Source organism: Protopterus annectens, chromosome 1.part0, assembly GCF_019279795.1.
Source record: "Protopterus annectens isolate FY-2018-M chromosome 1.part0, PAN1.0, whole genome shotgun sequence".
Classification (NCBI taxonomy): Eukaryota; Metazoa; Chordata; order Ceratodontiformes; family Protopteridae; genus Protopterus; species Protopterus annectens.
In genome coordinates, this window is record NC_056725.1 from 1631741404 (window position 1) to 1631769234 (window position 27831).

At 41.4% G+C, this 27831-nt stretch overlaps 1 protein-coding gene across 3 annotated transcripts in view; it reads left to right on the plus strand.

Moving 5' to 3' along the window:
• Positions 1-27831, plus strand: part of CCDC134 (coiled-coil domain containing 134) — a 1075626-nt gene that overhangs the window by 319146 nt on the left and 728649 nt on the right. For all 3 annotated transcript variants that reach the window (XM_044068206.1, XM_044068214.1, XM_044068222.1), the window contains one exon: positions 23858-23970. In XM_044068206.1, the coding sequence (XP_043924141.1) occupies positions 23858-23970 (113 nt within the window). The remainder of the gene's footprint in view (positions 1-23857; positions 23971-27831) is intronic.

Consider the following 27831-nt stretch of genomic DNA (forward strand, 5'->3'; position numbering starts at 1 on the left):
CAGTTTCTAAGGCTCTTATATTTATTTGTTATGACAGTACATGCTGAATAGTTACTAACCTGCCTCGTGACGCAGTCTTTGCAACCTAACGTCATGGGCTTGCTGGTTCGCAGCCCACTCATCTGCAGCTGTCAGAGAAATACAGTGATATTTAGCCATACCTATCCATAGTATACACAAGCTAGGCAATTATTAAGTATTTAGTAGAATGAGTACTTAGTACTGGAGCATTAGGCATCTGCCGAGACTCCTGGATCCACTGTTCCAGTACATTCCCCCTCCACCGCTTCAGGTCAGCATGGTGGTGCCTTCACCTGCTCACCAGTCCGAGGGATATCTGTGGCATTGGTGAGGTCACAGGTGAGACTGTCCCAGGCCTCCGTTTTATACTGTGAGCCCTGGTACTGGCCCTGCTGTAGTCTCTGCTCATGGTGTTTTACCAGGAGCCATACCATGACTTTTGACTCCTGGATGCCTCAGCGCTGCGCTCTAAATCGAGTGCCTTTATTCACACCAGCCATTCTGCCTGCAGTAGGAAGCTACAACCAGTTATGGGAAGTATTCCTGCCTGTGAGGTTTAAATATGGCCAATTTCCCACACTTTCCTGTGATTGGCTGGTTTTGAAAAGGCTAAGCTATGGGCACACCTGCTTACCTAAAGTTGGCACTGCTTAAAGAGGTATACCACTAGGCAGATTGAATTGGCTCGCCTACACATTGCTTACACTTATTAAGTTGAGCTGTGCTGTGTGGTTAGCATTGCTTAATAGTTAATTAGCACTATATTTGCCTTTTGGCAGTGATTTATTCTTCATTACAGGTTATGTATCTGTCTGGTATCCGTGATTCATGTGTACATACACTGCATGGGGACCTGGGGACTTCTACACTTTTTATTACAATAACACCTCAAATCTATGCTTACTGGAGTACTCCAGTTCACATATTTATGTTCTGTGGCAGGTTATACAACATCACACTGTACATAGATTCAGTTCACATGTTTGGTTTGATTTTCCTCTGGTGAGGCTTAGTTTGCCGATACCTCATTTATATGTATTGCTATGATGGCTTAGTGGTTAATTACTGTAACTGTGGTGTACAGGCTCCTGAGTTCAAGCCTTGCAGAAGCTGTTTATTTTGTTGCTGGGCAGAACACAAGCCATTGGGTACAGAGTGATTATGGCACTTTAAAGCAGTTGTAAGCGGGTTTGCATGGAGCTAAGCAATGCTAACCTCCGGTTACAGTTTCTTACACTCAGCTTCTACTTTGCTTAATCTGTGTAGACAATGCTTACCCCAGCGCAAAGACACTTAAACACTCTTACTAGTGCTTATATATATGCTTACTACTGCGTATTTCTGCTTAAACCTGCTTACTAGTGCTTTATTCATTATAACACTGACACTTCACATGTGCATTTAATGCAGTACTCCAGTTCACATTTAAATGTTATACAGCAAAAAAACTGTAAAGAAATGTTCATATACAGATTTCACATGGAAAATGGTATGTGCTGCAGTGGGACTCGAACCGGGAATGCCTGCTCGTTAGGCGGATGCTCTGACCACTGCACTTTTGCTGTGCTGCTTCATTTGCATATATCTTCCTTGTTATCCTCTTCAGCCTTTTCAGCTGCTTTAACCGTAGCTAAGCTATGGGCACACCCGTGCACCTACGGTTAGCTGCACTTGGAGTTTTAAAAAAAATAAAAGGGTTTCTTCTTATTTTTATGTCCTGTTGCTGTTGTACACATAGGGGACTGTTGGTGGGGTTATTGGGACACCTATGAGCAGTCTCACTCATTTATATACACTTTCTGCTGTTCTACTTTGCAGGGGCGTGTTTAATCTGAGATCTCTGCTCTCAGACACGCCCCTGCACTCGTCCACACTCCGTGTAGGATTAGGAGTTCAGGCAGCCTGCCTACATTAATATGCATGGCGCGCTGCCGTCCTCCTCCTAAACGGCTGCTTCCGTGCAGGACTAGACTAGTCCTGCACGGAAGATTAGTGAATCCGGGGGAGAGGCTTTCATTAAATATTCCTATGGGTTTAACTACATGTAATTTTATTCTTCATTGTGCACTTTCACATCCCATTGCATAATTAATCTGTGTCTACTTTGTTGCCTTGTTTAAGTATATTTATTCATTTTCAAGCTCTTGTGGATAGCTGGATATGCATATCATTAATTTTTGTTACATGAAGGGAGGATTATCATTTGCCAGTGTAGGTTAACAAACTATCGTGGCTCTTATCTCCTCTGGCTCTTATCTCCTCTTAGATAGCTCATTTGGGATTGCTACCAGTGAAAAGATTAAGATGTATGATAAATTAAGAGTAGCAGGTAACTGGTGGCTGGTGGCAGTACTACTGTGCCTGAAAGCAATCTGTGGGGAATTGGAAAAATCTGCAGCCTTTCCTGAGAGTGAGTGTGTGTGTGTGTGTGTGTGTGTGTGTGTGTGTGTGTGTGTGTGTGTGTGTGTGTGTGTGTGTGTGTGTAAAATAACTTGTGAAAAGACAGTAAGGGGCACTGAAGGAAACTGAGGTTCACTGTGAGAGTGATGAGAATGGAGCTTGGAATGCTAGGTCAAAGACTCTGTTCTGTTGGTAGCTTGTGTACAGTCTAATATGCAGGTGGATGTTGATAGCAATGCATTTTCCCTTTATATCTTTGCGGTCAGGTTGCTTTTTGTGAACTGGTTATTGAGTTAGACCTGTATGCACTTTTTTTATTTTACCCTGCAGTGCAGCAGTGGTGAGTTGAGAGACCTCCCACTAGTGTCAGATAAAATCTTATTTGATGGCAGTATTTGCCACCTTTCCTCACATATTTGGTTGGCATTGGTGGAGTTTAAAACCAGACTGTGTCAGTGGTCATCACATCTACTGTGCAGTTACCATAGTCTGTACATATGGCATTTGACAAACCTGGGCTATTTTGCTAGTACACTTATTATAATGAAAACCTTTCCATTTAGTGTGTAGATCCTCTAGTAGAGGAATTTTATTGTGTAAAAAGCAAATATAAGAAGGTTAATTTTGGAAGGATCAAATGGTGGAAATTGAAAAATGGTAATTGTGAGGTGATGTTCAGGGAAGAGTTAAGACAGGCACTGGGTGGCAGTGAAAAGTTACCGCATCGCTGGGTATCTGCAGCAGAGCTAGTAAGAGAGATGGCTAGAAAGGTGCTTGGTGTGACATCTGGAAAGAGGAAGGAGGACAAGGAGACTTGGTGGTGGAATGAAGAAGTACAGGAGAGTATACAGAGAAAGAGGTTGGCGAAGAAGAAGTGGGATTGTCAGAGAGATGAAGAAAGTAGACAAGAGTATAAGGAGATAAGGTGCATGGCAAAGAGAGAGGTGGCGAAGGCTTAAGGATAAGGAGTATGACGAGTTGTATAAAAGGTTAGACACTAAGGAGGATGAAAAGGACCTGTGGTTAGACAGAGGGATCGAGCTAGTAAAGATGTGCAGCAGGTAAGGGTGATAAAGGATAATGAGGGAAACGTACTCACAAGTGAGGAGAGTGTGTTGAGCAGATGGAAAGAGTACTTTGAAGGGCTGATGAATGAAGAGAATGAAAGGGAGAGAAGGTTGGATGATGTGCGGATAGTGAATCATGAAGTGCAGTGGATTAGTAAGGAGGAAGTAAGGATAGCTATGAAGAGGATGAAGAACGGAAAGGCTGTTGGTCCAGATGACATACCTGTGGAAGCATGGAGGTGTTTAGGTGAAATGGCAGTGGAGTTTTTAACTAGATTGTTTAATGAAATCTTGGAAAGTGAGAGGATGCCTGAGAAATGGAGAAAAAGTGTTTTGGTACCGATTTTTAAGAATAAGGGTGATGTGCAGAGCTGTAGTAACTACAGAGGGATTAAATTGATCAGTCACAGCATGAAGTTATGGGAAAGAGTGGTGGAAGCTAGGTTAAGAAGGGACGTGATGATTAGTGATCAGCACTATGGTTTCATGCCAGGAAAGAGCACTACAGATGCGATGTTTGCTTTGAGAGTGTTGATGGAGAAGTACAGAGAATGTCAGAAGGAGTTGCATTGTGTCTTTGTGGATTTAGAGAAAGCATATGACAGGGTGCCTAGAGAGGAGTTGTGGTATTGTATGAGGAAGTCGGGAGTGTCAGAGAAGTATGTAAGAGTGGTACAGGATATGTACGAGGGTAGTGTGACAGTGGTGAGGTCTGCGGTGGGGGTGATGGATGCGTTTAAGGTGGAGGTGGGATTAGATCAAGGTTTGGCTCTGAGCCCTTTCTTATTTGTCATGGTGATGGACAGGTTGACAGACGAGATCAGACAAGAGTCCCCGTGGACTATGATGTTTACAGTTGACGTTGTGATCTGTAGTGAGAGTAGGGAACAGGTGGAGGAGACCCTGGAGAGGTGGAGATATGCTATAGAGAGAAGAGGAATGAAGGTAAGCAGGACTAAGACAGAATATATGTGTGTGAATGAGAGGGAGGATAGAGGAATGGTGAGGATGCAGGGAATAGAGGTGGCGAAGGTGGATGAGTTTAAATACTTGGGATCAACAGTTCAGAGTAATGGTGAGTGTGGAAGAGAGGTGAAGAAGAGAGTACAGGCAGGATGGAGTGGGTGGAGAAGAGTGTCAGGCATGATTTGACAGACGAGTACCAGTAAGAGTGAAAGGGAAGGTCTACAAGAGGGTAGTGAGACCAGCTATGTTATATGGGTTGGAGACAGTGGCATTGACAAAAAGGCAGGAGTCAGAGCTTGACGTGGCAGAGTTGAAGATGTTATTATTTGCACTGGGTGTGACGAGGATGGACAGGATTAGGAATAAGTATATTAGAGGGTCAGCCCAGGTTTGAAGGTTTGGAGACAAAGTCAGAGAGGCAAAATTACGTTGGTTTGGACATGTGCTGAGGAGGGATGCAGAGTATATTGGGAAAAAGATGCTAAGTTTGAAGCTGCCAGGTAACAGGAAAAGAGGAAGGCCTAAGATAAGGTCTATGGATGTGGTGAGAGCGAATATGCAGGTGGTTGGTGTGACAGAGCAAGATGTAGAGGACAGGAAGAAATAGAAACAGTTCATCTGCTGTGGCGACCACTGACGGGAGCAGCCGAAAGAAGAAGAAGATTAATGAGAATCATTGTGGATGACCAGCAACAAAATTAGGCCTCATTGTAAAATGAGTTTAAAAGACTTCATTGACTGCCATCAAAAGAAATGTAAACTTATAGCATCAAGAGAACAGAGGAGGAAAAAGAGAGTACTTAAAAGATGTCAAGATACATCTGTACTGGAATAGCAAGTGAACTGTTAACCTAGATTTTTAGTCTGTATATTATGACACAGAAAGTCTGTGTTTTGTCATTTCTTCAGTATAATTTTCAGATATATGGTTTACAACCAGAAATGTTAAAAACTGTACCCAGTATATCAGGGTTTTTGTCCATCCAGTGTAAACAGTAGCATTTAGTGTGTTGTGAAGCCATCCTATGTTTTGCATGCTAATTAGTATGAAGTAAAGCATTTTGGTAACAGTGATTATTTGTGCCACATTTCGGTGGTGGTGCTGCGGTAGCGTTGTCGCCTCACAGTAACACGTTGTCCGGTTCGATTCTCAGCTAGAGCTTCTTCTGCGTGGAGACATGCGTGAATGGGCGTACCTTCATTGAAGGTTGTGCATCAGGCCTGGCAAGCTGGTACGTAAAAATCAACTGCCAATCATTAGCGGACCGGAGTTCCGCTGTGGCGACCCCTAACTGGGAAAAGCCGAAAGAGACAAACATTGGAGATAGTCATACCTCATCTGTGTTACTGTTCCTCAAATCTATTGTGCATTTACTACAGCCACTATATATAACTTACCAAATCTGGGTTATCTTGCTAGTTTACGTTATTTAAAAATTTTCTGAGTAGTGGTTTCTCCCTAGCTGATGAACTGTTAAATGTACAAGACTAAACAGTTAGTCATGAAACACTGTGTTTTGCCATGTAATTAGTATAGTATTCTAGAATGCAGCATACAACCAGAAAATACTAAAAATGGTGCCCATTGTAACAGCTTTTAGTCCATGCAGTGTAGTAGTAGTACTTGGTATACTGTGAAGTCGGCCTTCCTTTGTTTATTATTAAATATGAAGTAAAGCATTTCTGTCTATGGCATTTCACACACGGTCTGCAGCGTTTATGTGCGTAGCTTTAGACCAAGCACTCAACAGTGATCTGCTTAGAGTAGACCAGTGGCAGTGTGTTATTGCTATCCTTTTAATTTCCACAATGGTACATATCTTCATTCTTATTCTTGGCTTGCAGGGCCATGCTTACTGTAGTGGCAAGGGGGCAAAATGGGGGACAGAAGGGACAAACATGCTTGTGCAGACAATATGTAGCAATTTCCCTTGTCTTGCCATCAAGTACATCTTTCTCCAAGTACTGAAGCTTCTAGTAAAAAGTGCTGAATGCTGATTGGCGAAGAGGATAAACTCAACCACATGACACATCAAGGAGAGTCCTTTTAATAGATCAATTGCTACAGTAAGAACATATCTATTTTTTTTTTTTTTTTTTTTGCCTGTTGTGGAGAGCGTATGTTATGCTTTCCATATCCTCCATTCCTTTCTGGGCCTTCTCAGCATTCACAAAGGAAGAACCCAACCCCTTTGTAGAATAGGAGGGCCTGTCATGAGTTAGGCATTGTTGACTCCCCCAGCCATGGCTGCTATGTCTCCTTATTTCACCAGCACAGCAGTTATAGTCCTGACTGCCTTTCAGCAATGTCTTTGGGACTACTTTTCCAAGTATGACCACAGCTTATAAGGCTATCACCATGATCAGTGGTTCAAGACATGGTCATAGATGGCCACATCTTAATGTTGTTGAGTACTTTTCTAAGAAGAGCTATATTCAGGTCCAGGAAGTCTGTAGTACTCTGAGAGAGTTCTGTTCCCATCTTTTCACTGCTGCAAAGTTGTTAAGACTTCTTTCTCACCCTGGACTCCAGTGACTTCTGCAAGTACATTCAGCATGTTACATTCACAATGGTAACCTTCTAGGAGGTCATGCTCCTATTTCAACAGAGTACGTGGATGGTACTGATAAGTATAATGGGTGTTTTTGCTGTATTGGTGTAAGTTTTGTACAGAAATTAATTTCACTTTACTGTGGGTGAGGTTAATTTTGACGCACTGTGTTGCTGTTTGGTCTCTACTCTCCACCAGTGGTGTTTACTGGGGTACTGGCTGTTGTGGTTGATGCCTTCCTTTTCCAGATGACTGGCTGCGGTGTCTCCATCAGGTGACTTGCTGATGGCATCATTGGCTTATGTTCTTCTATGGTTGTTGGCCATGGGTCGAGGACTGTCTAAACTAGGAGCAGCCCTGTCTGTTCTTAGCCTAGATCATCCCCTTCACAGGACAGAGATGGGCATTCTCATTTGTTACGCATTTCTGCCACAGAGATAGTCCAGGGCATTGATGGTCCTTCTTTCCTCAAGGTAATGCATCTGATAAACAATAGCCTGTTCCTTAAGATTTTTCCAAATTGCTTACTTTTGGAAGTCACAGATTTAGTGAACCTGATGATGCTTAAAATCAAATAACAAGCCTATAAAAAATGAGCATAAAAGATGATGCTAAATATGATAAATCCAGTCTTTACATGAACCAAATGAAATGCAGACCACTATGTAAAGGGCTACAGAGGTGCGTCACTTCCACTTATTGTACAGAACTAAAAATAGATGACAGCTTATCTCAGTATCCTGAAGTTAGTTCTGTGGCATAGATGGTGTGACCCTGACTGCATCCAGATGATCCAGGTTTAATTTTTGACCCAGGTGCTCCAGGAATTAGCCTAGGAGGGGATGGTGGTTTAGCAGACAGTACTAGTTCACCCTTCTCATGGCAGGGGTTTTAATATAGTCCTGCCGCAAGAGTGCCACATGGGTGAAAGCTAAGGAATGTAACTTCTGCAACTTGGGAGTTAAAAAGTACAAGACTGACAAGGAATCTGTAAGCAGTCTAAACAAACCGTGGGTATGCAGTAGCATGCACCCACGCTGCATCCATTATTGCAGACATTGCATAAAACTTTCTAGCCAGCAAGGTTACTTTTGGTCTTCATAGGAAGCCATGTGGATATCAGGTCATGCATAGTCAGATTGCAAGGAGAAAGGCTTCTGACCTAAATGTCATGTGTATTGACCCTGCTATATCACCAGTCTCCTCCAACATCAACTTTTGTGAAAGTCTTTGGGCTGATGGTGACTTCTATTCTCCTTGTACCTAATGCAAGATATTAAATGAGACACATACCTCTCAACTGTACAGATTTTCGCAGAATGTCCAGATTTTGGCCTCATATTTTTGGTTTTCTGGCAAATTACTGGTAAATCATTGAAGACTGAAATTCGAGAATAATGACAGACATTTCAGTTTCAGACTATATCTTTCAGAAAATTCATGCTAATGCAAAACCAGTTATTCAACTTTCTAAGTTTGTAAGAGCAATATTTAAAAATCATCCCTATTTTTGGGCCTTTGTCCCACTTTTATTTATGGCTTTGTCCAGATTTCTTGCTATAAGAGATTTAGAGGCATGAATGAGAGTTCTCAGTGGAACCTTGGTGTACAATTTTCTGACCTGACAGACGCCATGAACACACTGATTTGATTATCCTCAGTTTGCAGCAAACATCTAATCTGGTTCTTGGAGACTCCCACCATCCTAACAGAGCGACCCTTCACCCTTCCCATTTCCAAAGCCACAATAACCATGGATACTTCCTTTCTGCGGTGGGTGGACATTTTGAGGGTGAATGGTCCAAGCTGCTTTGATCGATCTAGAAGCCAACCTTCACATAAATGTCCCTGAGTTGAGGACAGTCCTCTTAGTACTCCAGGCCTTTCAAGACTGTCTTCCTCTGGGTATATCTTGATTCATCCAGACCACATCATTTGTCTGTAATATCAACAAGAAGGGGGTGACTAGGTCTTATATTGTGTGCAGGGAAGCTATTTGAGAATGTCAGTGGGTGATATCTCTTCACAGTGCTTCTGGTAGCAGTGCACATTGTGGGATAGACCAACTACACAATGGACAGGCCCTGTAGGTTTATCGTGATATCATGTTAGAGTTTCACAGTCTAGCAGTAGTTCAGATAATTTTCTGCTACTGGGGCCAGCCTTCCTGCAATCTGTTTGCCTTCCTGTCCAGCACAAATGCTTTAGTTGTTTTTGCCGCCTTCATTCCTTCACAAGGACAGTCACTAAGGGATGCTGTGGTCTGTCAGTGGCCACACAGACTCTGTATCTTTCCGCTGTCTTCCATTAATTTTGAAATTCTTGCAGAAAATTTCTCTTTGCAAGGCATCGGTTTATCCTCATAGCTCCTTTCAGGCTTTAGGAAATGTGGTTCCTTTACCTTTACCTCATCTCAAGAAGCAGCCTTGGTTTCTAGGTTTTCAACCAGACATCTTATCCTACCCATCCAGCAAAATTCTTGTGGACATTTGGTCCCTGAAATTAACCACATGGGTTTTCCCTTTCTAATAATGGTCTCAGACTGCATTACCATTGTGCCTACATTGCATACCTTTTCTAAACGTTTTAAGTTAGACATTATCTCTGTACCTAGATTTTTCTTTGGAGCTACCATTCTTATGGTCATTCTGTCATTGTTACATTCAGGAAGGCATGTTAGTTGGTATTCGTCCCTCAAGCTGAAATGGCTGGATGGGATGGTATAGGATACGGTAGTTATTCTCTTTCCATAATGCTGGGTTCTTATCATCCTTAGTGTGACCTCTTTGACAGTCTGCCTAATGACCCCCCCAACCAAAATAATCTCATTTCCTGTCTGGACAAACCTAGTAGACCTGCCTTGAATTCCTTCCTGTGTTCTCTAGACCTTTCAGTTTGGTTACATTAACTACTTTTTCCAGAAGATAAGTAACATATTTTATCTGAGAGTAAGCAGGGGACAGATGCATGATAGGAATAGGTAAGATGCTGGATCTCTTGTAGAAGCAAAAAGTTGTCATATTCCCATAATTTGAAGGTGGTGGACCAATGACCGTAAGGATCCAGCATTACGAGTAAGTACATAACTACGGTTTCCCATGTTATCTCTGCAAAAGAAGAGTACTGGTTTTTTCCTTCTTTGATATCCCCACGTAGGCCTGCACTCTGACACTTAAACTTCTACTTTATATCCTCACCCTGAGCCTCTGTTTCATTAGACAAGAGAAGTGGAATTTTTTTTTTTTTTGTTTACTGAGGTAGACGCACTCAACACAGAAGCAAGGGATACCTATAAGTGAGTTCATGGATGCCAGTAATGCCAGTACTGACAGCGATAATAGTGTCTTAGGACTAGTGAAGAATGATTGTTTTAGATAAATAATTTTCAGAAGATCGTGTTATATAATTGAGTTGTTTATATTTATCAGTCATTTTTTCACATATTCACAAGATATAACCTTTTTTTCATTACTTCTTAATTAATTTCCAACTTTTTGATTACTTTTCTTCAAGACCTTTTCCCAGAAATGAGACTTTTTCTTCCAGAAATGAAGCGTTTAAGGCCTTTATTTTCTTTCCACTGTATGTTGTGGTATAGTCTTTGGTTCATTTTTAGTACTGCATGCTAGTGAAGTATTCATATTCTGATTTTAATTACCCAAGAACTTTCTAGAAGTGTAAAGTTTTGGGAAAATTCTGTAGTAGGGGCTCTGCCATCTTTTCCTTTAAGGACTGATCTCAAGTAGTTTGCTTCATTTGATCTTCAACCTGTGGGATATGGATACGTATTGGATGTGAGCCGGCAAAGATTACTAGCATCAGCTCAGAGCTCCAGACTCCTCCCCTTAACCATAATACACCTTCCTTGCCTTCCATCCCCAGATCTCGTTTGCCACGATTTGTGAAACATTGTGTCTCTAGAGCTCCAGTAAGCAGGGTGTTTTTGGATTGTATGTTTCTTAAAGATTTCTGTTTATTTAGCTGTTTTAGATTAGTATAGGTACCTTTTCTCCCCGCCCATCGCTTTGGCGTCATATGTAGGCTTGCAGTAGTAGTTAGTGTAGTTTGTCTGTAGTGCCCCCCCCCCCCTTTTAGTCAGTCAAGTGTGGTGAGTGGGTTTGTTGTTTATAGAAAGAAAGTCTTTTGTTTGTTCTCTTGCTTTCTTTTGTAAGCATGGCCTAGAAGCTTATCTTTAAGCGGTGCACAGAGTGTGGCCATAAGCTGTCCTCAGCGGATGGCCACACTCTGTGTGTATTGTGTTTAGGTGTGGCCCACCTGAATGTTGATTTTTCCATTTGTGTGGGTTCAACCCCTGAGGCTTTGTAAAGTACTGAGTTTAAAGATATATTCACAGTGAAACCTACTGGAAAAGAACAGAAATGTGTATACACTATTGTAACTGTGTAAATGTATGTATTTTAACAGTGGAAATTGGAACATAGAGGATTAACTTGAAAAATAGTTGAAATTAAATTATTTTATATAACTACGCCATAAAACATGGTTTCAGTCCATCAAGGAGACAGGATGTCTAAAACTAGGGAGCCTTCTGCATTGTCTTGTAAGTGTTTTATTGTTTTATGTCTTCTTGCAGCTGCAAACATTGAGGGCTATGTATTTTCACATGGAGATGCTAAATGCTGGCAGTTTCTAGCAATGGGGGTTTAGCTTGGGAACTAATATTTGGAATATTAATTTAAGTAGTCTCTGAGAGAGGGAATGCATTCTGTTTTTTGTCTTTGACCTGACAAGAACATCCACTCACCACATCTGCCTGCTTGTTGTTCTGTAAGTAAGTTAATTAGGGTACAGTAATTTCTCTTAGATTCAGTCAAGAATGTAGCGAAGTATAGTTTAGATGTTATCTGAGACTGTCCTGCAATGTTGTTTTAAGTATTTCCTGTGATTTTGTACTCTGATATAACTGTGATGATTTACTGAGTATTTTCTTGTTCTTTTATTATTGATTATTAAATATATTTAAACCTATCATTTTGGCTTATATTTGTGAGACATATTTAAGTTCTGAGAGTACTTGCATATTTATTTGGTGACACAGTGGGCCACTCCTAATAGCCTTGTTCTTGGTCAAACTACCATTTGTATTGATAGTAACATTACACAGTAAGATTGGACACCCTTTGTTAAGGGTCTTAAAGTTGATGATGATGAGCAATTGGTGGCAGTAATAACTACCTGATAGTCTGAGCAGACGGAGGCATAGCTAGTAAACCTGTGCCAGCCTTTCCCAGGTGTGTGTGTGTGTATAAATCAAACCTCAGAGTGTGTGCGTCAGCTACTTGGGCAGGGACACGAAGCACTGGTTGGATAGAGAGGGTACTGGAGGCCTTGACGCAGTCACTCAGCTGAGATCTCAACTCTATAGCTGTGCCAGTGGGGAGTCTTATTGGGGATCTGGTGAAGGAGAGAGAAACCGGCCCCAGACTGTAGTCTCTGTGTGCTCTTAAGGGAGATTGCACTTGATGCAGAGAGTTGCATCCAGAAATACTGTGTGTGTACCTGTCATCCACCCAGTGTGTACATCCCCCATCGTTGCCAGTGGTGAGGATTGAGGCAACTTGATTACTGGGCCAGTGGTGGGGCATCACACTAGGTATGTGTCTTCCTTGGATGCATTTCCCTCTCGGCTTCCATTCTCATTCTTGGAAGGATGCAGTTAGTCTAGATCTCCTTCCATAGCATCTTCCCATTCATCCAGAAGTCTCACCAAAGCCAATGTTGTTAGAATGATGAGGAAGTCTCTTGATGCAAATTCAATTGAGAGTTTTATCAGCTGCTAACCCCATGGGTCTGGAGACCTTCACTAGTACAACCCCACTAGTTCTAGCTCATTCTCTGATCCATCCTTCAGTTTCGGAGCCCATGGATCTGAGACTTCCGGTGCAATCTGATTTGGATCCGAAGATGGTTTTATCTTTGGATCCAATATCTTCTCTGAGTCCTCTGGTGCCTAGTGTGTCAGAGCAGGACAACTCTCTTGACCCAAAGCTTTGTTGTCTGATCTGAGGGGTTGAGGTCAACTCCGAAGTTGTTGGAGCTATCTCTACCTCTCAGGGCCTCGGCATTTGGTAACTCTGTTCTGACCTGTGGCTTATGTGGTGTGACTTTGAGTCAGAGGGAGTCATGGGTCCAGAAGCATTCCTTCTCAACTCCAATGGTGTCCTTCTTTTCCTGGTTGTTCTACCTTCATGGTGGTAGACAAAGTGTTCTCTGCTAGAGGTCAGATGGCTTCTCCCCCATTTGGCTCCTCCCTCTGGATCTCGGATGTCTTTGTCTCTTGAGCCTCAACATTCTATTCCACAGGGACAGCCAGCTAAAGATCTCCAGGGTACCCAACAAGATATAGTTATTTCTACCGATATTTTTCTGGAACATCCCACTGAAGAAGTCCTTTTAGAAGAGGAAGTGTAAGAGGAGGCACTTGGCTTTCCCTCAGGAGTCTTTCACAGAAGATATCGATTTTGATGAAGGGGAAGGGTCCCAAGATTACCACCTGATGACCTTTCATTTGGAGACATTGCAGAGATCCTTAAACAAAGGGGTGGCTGGTCTGCCAGTAACCTTCTCAAGAGGAATCTGAATTCTGGAGGCATTTGGTACTGGCCCATCTACTTCCTGGTGACTCCTCCCACTGATGAACTCATTGATTTGATCTCTCACCGGGTGTGGAAGGAACATGATTCTGTTGAGTCGATCCCCAAGAGGCCAGAGAGGATCCTGGCACCACGAAAGGAAAGGGAATTCTGGAACAAAGAAATATCAGTGGATGCTGTGGTCATAGCTGTGGCCACCAAGAAAGAACTCACTAAACAGAGTTCTTCTTTCATCCCCCTAACAGGGAGTGTAGGGCACTGGACAGGTTTGGGAAGCATGTGCATGAGTCAGTAATGTTTGCACTCAGGTCTGAATTACCTGGCACACTTCACCAGATTACAGAAGGGATTTGATCAAAGAACTTTCAAAATCTCTGTCTCATGGACCAGTACTTCTGAGGCAGAGTCTTCTTTTGCCTCACAGTCGGCAACCCTTCAAATCTATTTTCAGCTCATCCATGAGGTTTATATCATATGCAACTGAAGGAGCCTCAAGGGCAGCATGTTCAGGCATTTCCATCAGGAGGTATGCATGGATGCACCTGTGTGATTTTGCAGAGATCTTCAAGTCATCGTTTGTCAATGCTGCTTTTGACGGAAGTTTGTTGTTCGGCCTCAAGGTAAAAGACGCACTCTCTAGGTGCAAGCAAGATGGTAAGACCTTGTCTGCAGTGTGCGTGCATTTTTTGACTCCTCAAAGAACCTTTTTGAAGAATCAGTGAGGTGGTCAGAAAAGGAGGTTCAGAAATCCCAAGGTCCGTTTCATGGTCCATGTGGAGAGAGCTTCCCCCAGGGGCAGAAGAGAGAATTTAAATGGGAGACATCACCCACGCAGCAGAGGAGGCCTGCAGAACCAGAGGTCCAGAGATTCTTTCTCTGATAGATCCCATCAGGCCTCCTGTAGAGAGGCATGATTGCCCACCTCTGGAGGCAGTCGGGGGTTGCTTATCCCTGCACCAGAGAGCCTGGGGAAACATTACAAAGGATACTTTTGTGCAGAGGATTATTTCCAGAAGTTGTATAATTCCCTTTTCCCTACCCCCTCCATTAGTAAACAAAATTCCTGATGTTCCATCCAATCAGAGGAAAACAGCAGCCCGCCCTGGAAATACAATAGCTGCTAGAAAAAAAGTCATCCAAGAGTCCCCCCCCCAGACCAGAAAGGATCTGTAACTTGCACAAGATTATTTTTAGTGCCAAAGAAAACTGGACTGGAGACCAATTTTGGATCTCAGCATTCTGAACAATCAATTCAGCATACCAAGTTCCAGATGGTCATGGTTCAGCCCACAAGGACGACTGGATGTGCTCATTGCATCTCCAAGACTCATACTATCACATAAAAATGAATAGATGGTTCAGGAGATATCCATGCTTCCGGCTTGGAGCCAGTTACTACCAGTTCAGAGTACTGCCCTTTGGCCTCACCACAGCCCCCAGGCTGTTCACCAAATACATGGCAGTAGTAGCAGCTCACTTGAGATTGCATGGATTCTGGGTGTTTCCATACCTAGATGACTGGTTTATAACCACTTCGACCAAGCACATGCTGGTAGCAGCTCGAGACTTTAATTTCTAGATTGGAACAAACTTAGAGTACATAATCAGTCACATGAAATCTCAACTTCAATCGTCTCAGATCTGCAAGAGATATCTTTGGTGGTGGATTCACTCAGATCAAATTTTACAGGGACATCCATTCATCCTCCCTCAGCCCATGACCATAGTAACCACTGACGCTTCCCAGATTGGGGGGGGGGGGCTTCTTTGGGAAGACTGTTCAAGCCACGGGGCCTCCCAAGGAGGCCAACATGCATATCAATGTCCTGGATACTCCTAGTGTTGCAGGTGTTCCAAAACTATCTCCATTCCGGAACTATTGAAATTCAAATGGATAATATGTCTGTAGCAGGGTAGATCATCAAGCAGGGAGGAACCAGATCTTACCCATTATGTCAAGAAGCCATGAGAGTGTGGCAATGGGTGATCTCTTCAAATTGATTTCTGACAGCAACACACATACCAGGGAAATCCAGCATGATAGCAGACAAGTTGAACAGGTCCTCCATCGTATTACATTACAAATGGTCTCTCAACAACTGGGTGGTGGAGAGGATATTCCATCAGTGGGGTGAAGAATCATGCAGCAACCTATTTACATCTCCCCTGAACAACAAGTGCAACAGGTTCTTTGCCCTAATCCCCCTGCCGGGAGAGTCACCAAGAGATGCTCTCCTTCATGATTGGCCTCCAGGTCTCCACTGTGCTTATCCCCCAACCCCACTGATTATCAAATTCTTAAAACATCCCGATTGAAGAGCAAAGTCATCCTCTTTGCCCCTTATTGGTCTCAATAGATTTGGTTTCCCTTCCATTGGCCTCATCTAGTTTACTCGGCTTGGATTCTGGATCCAGTTCCGTACCTCCTCTCTCACCAGACCCACATTACTCACCTAGATATACTGGGCCTAAAGTTGACCGCATGGTTTCTCCAATTCCATTAATAGCCAGACAACCTTAGCTGTCTTTCCCTGTCCATCATATTTTTTATCATTCCCAAAAACTTTTCACTAGAATAATTTACAAGAGCAAATGGAAAAGATTTGTCCTTTGTTTGCAACAGCAAGACATGAATCCCTTTTCAGCACCAATACATAAAATTCTTGAATTCCTGGCTTCTACATTTAATGTTTAGGCTAGTCCTTATACGGTTAAAGTTCACTTCCTGCCATATCTAATTTTCATATTGGAGTTGATTCTATGTTGGCTTCTTTACGACTTTGTAAAGCATTTATAAAAGGAACCTTTCTATTCAAACCACCCTTTAAGAATCCTACTGTACCGTGGGATTTGAATTTAATGTTACAGGTCCTAACTCAGAAACCATTTGAACTGGCTGCAAAATGTGAATTAAAATATTTGACTTGAAAACTATATTTTTGATGACCATAACATCGTCCAGGAGACTTTCAGAACTTCAGACTTTATCCTTTAAGCCTCCTTATTTAATTTTCCCTAAGGGTAGGGTATTCTTAAGAACCAATCCTTCCTTTGTTCCTAAGGTGGTGTCAGGAGCTAACATTAACCAAACTATTAACCTTTCAGTATTCTTTCCATATCTTTCAAACAAAACTGAATACATTTTGCACTTGTTAGATGTTCACAGACAATTACACTGCTATCTACACAGGTCAGAGAAATTTAGGAAATCAGATCTGTTATTTGTATCTTTTTCGGAAACCAGATTGGGTCAACCCACTTCAAATATAACATTATCAAATTGGGTGACAGATTGCATTTTTGCACCCACTAGCTGTGGGGTTTGGCTTTATTGGCCTGAATGTATCCACAAAGACTTAAAAAGAAAAAGTAAAAAGTCATGGACATTCATAAGCCATATTGCTGAAACACTTGATGTCCTTAAGGGGTCATTTGCATATACCCCATGGGCCTCTCTTACAGGAGGTTTAAGGTATCACACAGGGAAAACTAGTTTGGCTTGGTTTTTCTTGTAGTTTTTATTAATTGGTTTGTTTGTGTGACCTTTTTACCCTTTGTTTTGGGTGGTAGGGTATTTTGCAGACGCCTTAATTGTTATGGACATCAACTGGGTTGTAGACCCTGTGTTTCTAAAGTATAGCCAAACATTCTGTTTGTGCTCTGCTGATGAAGTTATAAGAAGGTTGAAATATGCATGTCCAGAGCTAGTTGGGTTTGGCTTTATTGGCCCGAATGTATCACCAAAGACTTAAAAAGTAAAAGTTAGGAAGTCCTGGATATTCATAAACCATTTTGCTGGATCACTTGCCTTTCTTATAGGTTTAATGTATCTCACAGTGAAAACTCTAGCTTGGTTTTCTTGTAGTTCCTACAGTAAGTAGGGAAGGATCTTAGCTACTTTTTCAGACCCACTTGAAGCATGATACTGGGCTTTCACATACGCCATCTTACAAATTACCAGTGATAAAGTGAAGAATGTAAGTGTAGGTTAAGATGCTACGAACCACACACTCTGTGGTGTGATATCAGCATGCCCAACCTTGAAGCTATATACAGATAATACCTGTTACATTTTTCTGATTGTCAAGGTTGGTTTACTAACTGGACTGAACAAGTCACTTGGAGTACTTCAGCTTTTTACTCATTGGTAGTAGTACTTTATGTGAATGAAAAGCTTTCAACAGTACAGTGTCTCCGGTATGTTGTAGTGCTGGTTTTTATAGCATATAAATGAATTCAAATAGCTATCATTATTTTATTTTTTTGGTTAATCAAAGCATTTATGACAACATGGTCTTAATGTTGGTAATATAACTTGCATTTCTTTGATGGTGTCATTTCTGGATGGTAAATTGGTTCATTACTTCACTTTTAAATGTTGTTGGGGGTCCACTTTCAACAAAATCATTCATAATACATTTTATGTTCTTTTATGGCTCTTGGTGGAGGGGGGGGTCACAGTAGTAGTATGTTAGAGTTCGGTTTTACTGACTGTTAATATACTCATATACACATAAAATGTATGGCATACTTTACTATGCTTAAGACCTGCTATGAGTTTGCACTTATCCCCACTCTCAGTGCTGCCCACAACAAGCTGCGGTCACTTTATGCTAATTGAACCTCATACACTCTTGTGCAGTGGTACGTTTCATAGAGCTCAGTTTTGCTGATCTTCATTTGCATAGGAATTTTATAAATCAGCCTGAGTTTTTACCAGTCAGCTTAAGTCTACGATTTTAACTTGAATTGAGCCATGTTTGTTGCTGATAGTCTGGGGAAAGTGAGAGCAAATTAAAAAGAATTAGTGAAAAAGTTATTGCTTGAAAATTATTACGAAATTACCAAGATTAGTACAATTCACAAACGTCAGTTTATTGGAAGCATATTAGTATCAGGTATACTAAATATGTTTTTTTTCCTTTTTTTTTTTTTTTTTTACAATGTTAAAAATCAGTGGAGTGTGAAAGTGTAGGGTGCTATTAGTAGGAGCTGAGTACATGTATTTTGATATTTTCTGGCATTTATAAAAGGTTACAGAGAAGGAGAAAAGCAGCATTAAATGAATTAGCGTTGTTGCGGTAAAACTACATATATAAATACTGGTTGAAAATAGTCACTGCAAAAAAATTAAAATGGCGCTCTAACTTTTTTGTAGTCTCTAGTACTAAATTGTGTCATTGTGAGTGGCCTGTGTGAATCGGTTTCAACTGTGGTCATACATTAATGCTTTCAGGTTACAGCATGCTACAGCATCAAAGATCAAGATACAGAAGAAACAAATTCACACGTGAAGAAAACCACATCCTAATGGATGCTCTCAGGGCATATGGAAAATCTGTTTGGGAAAGGGGAACCAAGGCAGGCAGAGAGAGCAAAGGCGTGGAATTAAATAGTGGCTTGCATCAGTGCGGTTGGAGAAAGGAAATGCACATTTGGCACAGTGTAGTAAAAGTGTATTTGACCTAGTGGGATGTGCAGGAACAAAAAGCTAGGCAAAATGCAGTTGTCTGCAGCCGCATGGCTGGGGGGGGGGGGCTTCCACAACTTGACCATTATCAACAGATGAAGAGTTCTTTTTCTCCTTAATGTGGTGATGACTGTGATGTAGATAACAGTGTCACAGGAATCATCAGAGATGGTGTAGACAGTAGTACTCTGTGTTTCAGCCGCAGTGTGACACATGTGAAGGTTAGTGCATAGGTGGTACAATACTCCATGCTGGTATATATTAGCAAGGATAGCCTTGTAATTATAACCAATTATATATTTCTTTACCAGGTATCCCATCTATGTTGAGTATGCAAGAAAGTTAACAGTGTTTGGATGGTACCAGCCTGACTCAAAATAATGTGCAGAATGCAACATGCAGTAAACATCCTGCATGTGATAATAGGGCCATACTTAAGGCCTCCCCCATACTCATCCAGGCAATGAAAATGGGTTTTCAGCAGGCCAAATACTTGCTCACTGGCAGTCTGTTTTTGGGACAATGCAGTGTTAAAACATTCCTTACCATCTCACCCAAGGTTATGGAATCATGTCATCAGCCCAAGGTTCAAGTGGGTAGCATGTATCACCTGAAGAAGAAAAAAAGGAGGGAAGACAACAAAAAAAAGGGGAGTTGGCACTAAGCAATACATTTATCCAGTTATATCTACAGAAAGTAATATGACTGGAAAGTTAAGGTGACCATGGGGTATCCTACCTTGCAGGAAGAGGCGGTAGAGTGAGCTTGCGTGTCATATATGAGAATCATGGGACTTCCAGAATGCTTGGCTGACACATTGGTGATGCACCCCCATGCATCACACACTGCCTAACAATTCATGGAGTGATGGCTTTTCTTTTTCCAATACCATTTCCCCAGTAGTCCAGATGGGGCCCTAATGGCAACATGGGCCCAATCTGCCACGCCAAACACCTCTGAAAAATGTGCCATACCATAGGTGGCAGTCCAGGATCTGGCTTACTCTCTAAGGTAACACTAGCAGGTTAATATTGATCCACACGTGCCAGGACTATTTTGAGGAACTGCTGAATTATCCATGAGGCTGAAGGCTGAGGAATACTGAACATGTCCCCAGTTTGTCTTTGTAAGGCCCCCCTGGCAAGTATAGTGAGGCTGTGTACATACCCTGGTGTCTGCAGGTATAGGAAGAACACGCTTCCCCCAAGTACTCATCTTTGAGTAAAGCAAACTCATTGAAGCCTTTACAATATACCTGCCCACTCTGAATTTATCAATAATTTCTTGGTCAGCAAAGTTGTATTGAGTTACTCTCTGACTATACCTGGATCTTCTTGGCTGCTGCGTACAGCTAAATTTTGATGTGGCTAAGACAATCAGCTCAGAATGATAGCGAGGCTGGCAGCTAATGCAAGCTTCTTTGTTGCAAAGTAGCTAAAAAGGTGCACCTTCACCTTGCATAAGGTATTTGTGCATGGCACATATGCATATAAAAAAGCAACTATAAATCGCAAGCAAGTAGGAAAGGGCTTAAAACTTGTGGGACAAACCTATATAAAGGCATTCCTCATTCAAGTCTCATTTGTATAAGTTTTTCCTTAACCTGTGTACACTGCCTGCACCTGAACACAGCAGCCTCTCTGAATTGAGCTGAACCTGAGCTTAGCTGCAACCAGTGCATATTCCCATGACACATGAGCACAATGACTATGAATACCACCCTGTCTTTTTTAACTTGATTATTTTACTAATTTAATGGGGAGGATGGTGAACCAAAAGCTTTCTAATGCATTACCTTCCTTACCAGAAGTCTTTGGTAATGCTGTTTTTTGATGGACCAGTTACAGTTTGTGATTTGTTGTTTTATCTCTTTTTTTTTTTCTTTTAATTATATAACATTTCATTGTTCTAAATCTAGATAACTGTTACTGTCAGTGGGGCAGTGCCAAAGGCAGCAGTGATAACAGACATCAGGTGTAGATGATGCTTGAAGCTGCTGCCTAGAACCTAGTGGTATCTGATCTCCTTCTGTTTTATGATATGCTTCTCCTTATGTTCCTTCTTTTTGGGAGGGTGCTTTGTGCCACCTTGCTGCTGCAGATCTACAGAAATGTCAGGCTAGTCTAACAAGGTGCAAGTCTCCTTTTGGTCTGATATACTTGGTAGGATTCCTGTTTTCCTTTTTAAACTCTTAGAACAAAAACCATAGTAAATGCTTTAATTATCCACATTGTGCTGCAGACCTAAACAATTAACGGTAATCTTTTTGCAGAATCTGACATTTGCAGGCATATTTGGGTTGCCTTTTCTGGGCAGACACGCCTTATACTTCTGTGCATGTTAATTCACTTAACATATCCCTCCATCCCAACCCTTTTTCCCAATTTTGCACATGGGGCCAGGTTGTCACTTCAGCAGTGACAATCATCTAGAGCCAAGGCTCACACCGCCAGGTGGCTAGCCCTGCTGTGGGATTTACTTACCATATATCTGATAGGAAAAGAAATCCAGAAAACCATCTCTAAGAATGAAAAGGGAAGAAATTGGTCCCTAATAAGTGCATCTGCTTTATGTTCTTAAGTCGTTTGCCTGGATGCACACTGGACTGTGACATGCTCTGCTGTAATGAACATAATGTGGCAAAAATGAACTAAATCTGGAGCGAACAGATGCCAGCCAGATACTAGGCATGTGAAGTTGTCTGAGGTAAGGTGACGTCAGTCCAGCTGTGGTGGAAGGGTACTCCACTCTAATAGCTGGCCACAGATTGGACTAAACCAGACCACTGATCCTTGCAGTGATGACAATAACAGTGACCACACGATAGCACCTACAACTTTGGTAATTTGCCTACACAGCTGTAGTTTTCTATGGGTTTTGTGGGACAGTTTGTGTATATTTTATCTGTGCATGTGTGAGGTTTCATATATATTTTTTTAATCACAGTAAATAGGACTGTGCTTGTTTAAATTGATGGTGTCAGCGTCGATAAATGTTTGATGATGTGGATAAATTGGTGAAACATGCTTGATGACACAGGTAGGATGATTATAAAAACGTCTCGTGCTTCTAGCTTAGATAAATGGTGTTACTCCACCTTTCATGCGTGCTTTTAGGGCAAATAAAATACATACATTCTGTACCTGATAAATTTTGTTATATCCTTTTATCAGTGCCCAGCTACTTCATAGCAAGTGTTTATTGTATCCTCAGTGTAGCCTTGCTTTCTTGTTAAGTCAATACTAAAGTCTTCTGCTTTTCAAATACATGTTCTCTTAATTTATATTTCCTCATGTATGTCTTTGCTAGCTTTGTACTGCTTAATCCAGCATTAGTACCTAGCATAACTAAAAGAAATAATCTTCTATTGTAAAATGTTTATGTTTCAGTCAAGTATCATATTAATCATAGGATGGCCATGCTTGCTGCATCTGGACTCTGAAGTGCTTTATTGTGACTGATAATCTTGTTGTATTTTGGCACTTTGTCTATAATCTGTTGTTGTGATTGATACTTCTGAACCAGAACATGACAGGTAGGGGTTTTGTTTGGCTCTTTTCACTGGCCTCACTAGTCAATAACATGTAATTAAATACTGCAGAAATCCATTAGACCCACACACACACACACACACACACACACACACACACACCAGTCTACCCTAAGACATCCTATTGAAATTAAGCTAGTGAAAGCTGCATTATTCTGTAGCTTCTGAAAAGGAATTCCTACTAGCTAAGCAGTCATTTTATTTGAGTTGCAGCCAGGGTACATCACCAGCTTTAAATTCCCACTGTCTTTACTAACAATCTCCTAAATGCTGCAAGGATATTTGTTTTTTATGTTTGGGTTTGACACACTGGATTTACAGAAGCATGCTTTTATAGCAGTTTTTGTGAGAGATGCAGAAACGTGACCTTGTCTGCACACATCAGAGTAAAATAAAAAGGAAAATAGAAGCGTGATTCTGAAATTCTGCTGTTAATGTCAGCTGAGTAACCAGCTTAAACTGAGGAATAAGTCAAGGAAGCAGCCATCATAGACAGTACTTTGTAACCACAGCCACAAGATACAATATTGTAAGTTATCTGTTTATTTCCACTATTTATTTACACATACATACATCCATTTATGCATACATTCTCTACAGAAGCAGAGGAGTCAACATGAACAGCAGCAGCATTTTTCAAACGCTAAGGCTGAAATAGATGCATTAATTAACTAGAAGGAGTGTGTGAAATTAAAATAGTGTCATGACCCTTTGGGATATATTGGAGAAAGAAATAAAGAAAAGTCTGTGAAAACAAGAATCCATTTAATTCTCTGCAGGAATAACTTGCAGGGCGGCGCACTTAAGGAATTCTAGAATGTAGGACCGCATGTATACCAGGAGCTTTGTGCTCTGAGCTGATGTGCATTTCAGAAGACTGCACTCCACAGATCTTTAGGAGTTGTTTGAATATCAGCACATGTAACATCCATTGATCTCTGTTATGATAGTAGTGGACTTCATTTGTAGTAGTCTGTCACACAATAATGGCTGTGTTGTTAGAGGGCAACAGTCGCTTCTTGTTTGCATAGTACAAATGACTATCCAGTCAGACTGAATTAGATTATCTGGAACTTAAAACAGTAAGTTAAAAATGACCTTTTAGTAGTTCCATCCTTTGATGGCTGGTATTGATTTTTAGCAGGGGGCATATTAACAAGACATACTACTCTCTGTATATTCCTGGCTCTCTCACCATTTTGTTTTCTTTGTTTTAGGGCCTGCATAATGGAGTTGTTTCAAGTCTGTATATTTCTGTTCACCCTGGAGCTGTCTTTGTCTATAGCATCAGATGTGAAGAAACAGAAGAATAATTCTGGACTGCATATTTGTATCCTTCTAATGTGGTTGTTTCTCAGCAGCTGTTTCTTTTGGATGTTTTGATGTTACAACTCAGACAGCAATGACACATTAAGCGGTGATATAGGTTCATAGGTTCATAGGTTCATAGGTTCATACTAGGCTATCTGCCCAAGGGCATTTATAAGCCTAGCCCATAGTTATGTGGCTTTCGCCACCCCTTTAGTTTGAATAAAAACTATGCCTATCATTTTGCTGTGCCTCTGTCAAGCAGTGACGCTTGACAGAGGCACAGCAAAATGATAACTTGCAGGGCGGCGCACTTAAGGAATTCTAGAATGTAGGACCACATGTATACCAGGAGCTTTGTGCAGTTTGTTTCTGGTACATTCTTGAAGTGAGTGTCAGTTGCTGGCACATTGGCATTTTTATTCTGGAACAGCTCATTTTGCCTTAGGTCTTCATCAGTCATTAATGGTATTTATTCTGAAATGAGCGTTGACAGGGAATGTTTAGGAATAACCTAAGTTTTGCATTGCATCCATTAAGTGCCATGTCAGACAGCTGCAGTATGCATGCAAATACATGGTGTAAAACCTCCTAATTAGTAAATCAGTTAGCAAGTAAAAACGACTGATTTATTTTTAACCTTATTTCGTACGTATTTTTTGATATGCCTGTTTTTTAACACATATAGCTTCCCGTCTATTTAATTTGATTTTTTTTTTAGGTTCTTAGATGGTGACCTCATCAAAGGGCAGTCACGGTTGTACAGCGGTTAGCGCTGTCGCCTCACAGCAAGAGGTTCTCCGGTTCGATCCTCGGCTGGGGTGCCTTCTGTGCGGAGTCTGCATGTCCTCCCTGTGGTCGTGTGGGTTTCCTCCGGGTGCTCCGGTTTCCTCCCACATCCCAAAGACATGCTGTAGGTGGATTGTACACTCTAAAATTAGCCCTAGGTGTGAGTGTGTGCATGTGTGTGCCTTCTGTGGAAGGTTGGGAGCTGGGCTGGCAACCCAACACCGTAAAACTCTATTGCCAATCATGAGCGGACAGGTGATCTGCTGTGGCGACCCCTAACCGGGTAAAGCCGAAAGAAGAAGAAGATGGGTGACCTCATTAAAAGTAAATTACACAAATGACCCACAGAAATTAGTTTTAAAGTTTATTCTTTCTCTGAAAAATCAGTTTGTTTTGCTCATAACATCACTGTTGCTTACAATGGAAACTGTATATAAAATGGTTTGGTGTATATTCTTTTTTTTCCTTCGTTGAAATAGTTGGGAGTTTCTTCTACTCTAAAGCCCCCCCCCCCCCATAAAGTTCATTATCGCAAAGGCAAGCAAGTATGTTTGGACAGTGCTATGTCTGCAGTGGACCATGTAGTGTGGAAGCATGCGTACATGTCTGCATTAATATTGTAGCTTGGGAGGGTATGCTAGTCGGACATAGTAAATTAAAAATAGCTCTAACCATAAATATTGCAGAATGTAGGAATGCATGCATCACCCTTCCCTTCTAGTTCTACCAGATGACTGAGTGCCATTTTTTCTGGGTCCTTTTTCCCCTTTGTCTGGCAGCTGTAATTTCTTCCCACCTACTTTGGGAGTTACCCACCAGACATATGAGAGTAAGAGCCATTTCTGAGGGTGGTATCAAACAGTCAAAATCCTGGCTATGAGAGCATTTGGACTATCTCGGATTCTACCTGGGGGGGGGGGGGCAAGCTACCTGCATCACTGTGGAGGCCCACAATCCATTCCCTTTGCCACAGCAAACGCCTGTACATTTGATATGAGTGATAGCTTGGGTAGCTGACAACCATCCACATGAATATGCATTTTTCTCATTGCCTCTTCTTTGTGGGATTGTGCCACTGTGTGTCCTGCTTTGCCACCCCCCAACACACACAAGATGGGCACATCTGCTCATGCCAGCCTCATCAAGTTTGAGTCACTAATCAAACTCAGGGCAGGCACCAGGGGTGTATTCAGGTCTTTATCCCTCTTCTTCAGTAGGCCAGCCTAACTGAAAGCTGATTTTGTTCTAAGTAATGGATATCTAGAACTATAGACTTGACTCAGTACCTCACCAGAAATTTCTCCTCTCACTTCCAAGCCCTCTTTATTTTGGTCTCAACTTGACTTGTAAGTATTTTCCAACTCAGAGTAATTATTATACTGCTATCTGTACATGTTGTTACCACAATATAAATACTGTAGTGTAGTCTAGAAATAAACATTTTGTTTATGCAAAGTAGTGTTTTAATCGGGAAGAATATGGTGGAGCTTTTACAGTGACAGAGTTGTAGGAATGAAGCTAGCAGTTTCACACCAGTAGCAAAGTGAAAAAGACTTTTTACACCTTCCACATTTGAACAGAGCATCATTCTAACTAGTGATGCAGGTGTTTAAAAGTATTGCTACCTAATTAGACTGAATAATTTATATGTTTTATTTACTAAAACTGTCTTAACTATTAGATACCTGAATGGTGACTTCTTTAAGTCTTGTTTGATTTTGGATCAATGTAACTGGTTGCCTTTCCTGACACCTCCCTCTGGGGTATTTATTGGGTGGGGTGGTGGTTGTAGTTAATCACATTTTACCATCTTGCCATTGTCATTGGTGGTCTTTACAGTGTTCTCTGACATGATTCCTACACTATCTGTCTTCCTTGAAAGGTATGTGTGCATTTATTGTTTTGTTTCATAGGCTGTCCCTGGCTGTCTTTGTTTTTCTTTATACTAAATGTTCTGAGAAAAAAAAAACACTCTTCAGTGAGCTGGGACATGGAATTTGGAGAAACCGTGTCTTACTTCAGAGAGAAAAGTTTCACATTTCTTCAGAAGCTGTGTGTGCAGCTCCTATTTTATTTTTCACCAAAATTAATTTCTTCAAAGGATACCTGTGTGTGTGTGTGTGTGTGTGTGTGTGTGTGTGTGTGTGTGTGTGTGTGTGTGTGTGTGTGTGTGTGTGTGTGTGTGTTGGAGAGGGGGCATAGCTTTCTCTCATGTTGTTGTGATCTTGGAGATGAAACATACTGAGGTAAAGGGGGCAAAGTCCCTGCATGAGAGGTGTATTGGAGGGGAGAGGCTGTGGCTCTACATAAAATATTTGTTTATTATACTGAGTGTTTTGGATATGGTGGAATTGCACCACACCTATTTGATGGCCCTCTGCAGCAGCTATTTTAATGTAGGGTTAATGCTTTGTGGCCTTTTCAGAAGTGGGGTTACAACCCATCCCACTTTGCGAGGGACAGTCCCTCATTGGGCAGTTGTGTCCTGCAAAAAAATTGTAAAAATGGCAAATGTCCTGAGATTTTAGGACAAAATGATTTCCTATATTTTATGTAATAGTTGCATAAAACAGTTTTTCTGTATCTGAAACACCTAAATGTTATAATAAACAGAATAAGCCACTAAAATACTACAAGTATAAGCTTTTATTTAGGCAAAAAAGTGAAGTTCTGTCCTTTGTACTGGCCATGGGTATGTTTCACCCTGCAAAATCTGACATTTGTACCAAAAATGTCCCACTTTGGGCATTTGAAAAGGTGGCAACCCTATTCAGAAGAGAAGACAGTCTTACTGAAAACTGCTCTAACCTGTATTGGATTTTATGTGAGAGATGTCTTTCTGCACTACAATCCACAATCTCCTGTGCAGATCTCCGTTTTTGCAGATGCTACCAAATTTTAATTTATGCTGATATGCACTCTGTGAATTTTCTTTGTAGGCCATGAAGCTTTTATGTCATGATAAGGTTGCCTGAGGCCATTTTTGAAAGAAGGAATAATGAAATTTAGCACTGGTTTGTTGATTTCTAGCATGGTTACACACTTTTTCTACAGTATCAGCCCAAGTTCTGTTACTGTATCCTACCCTTTCAGA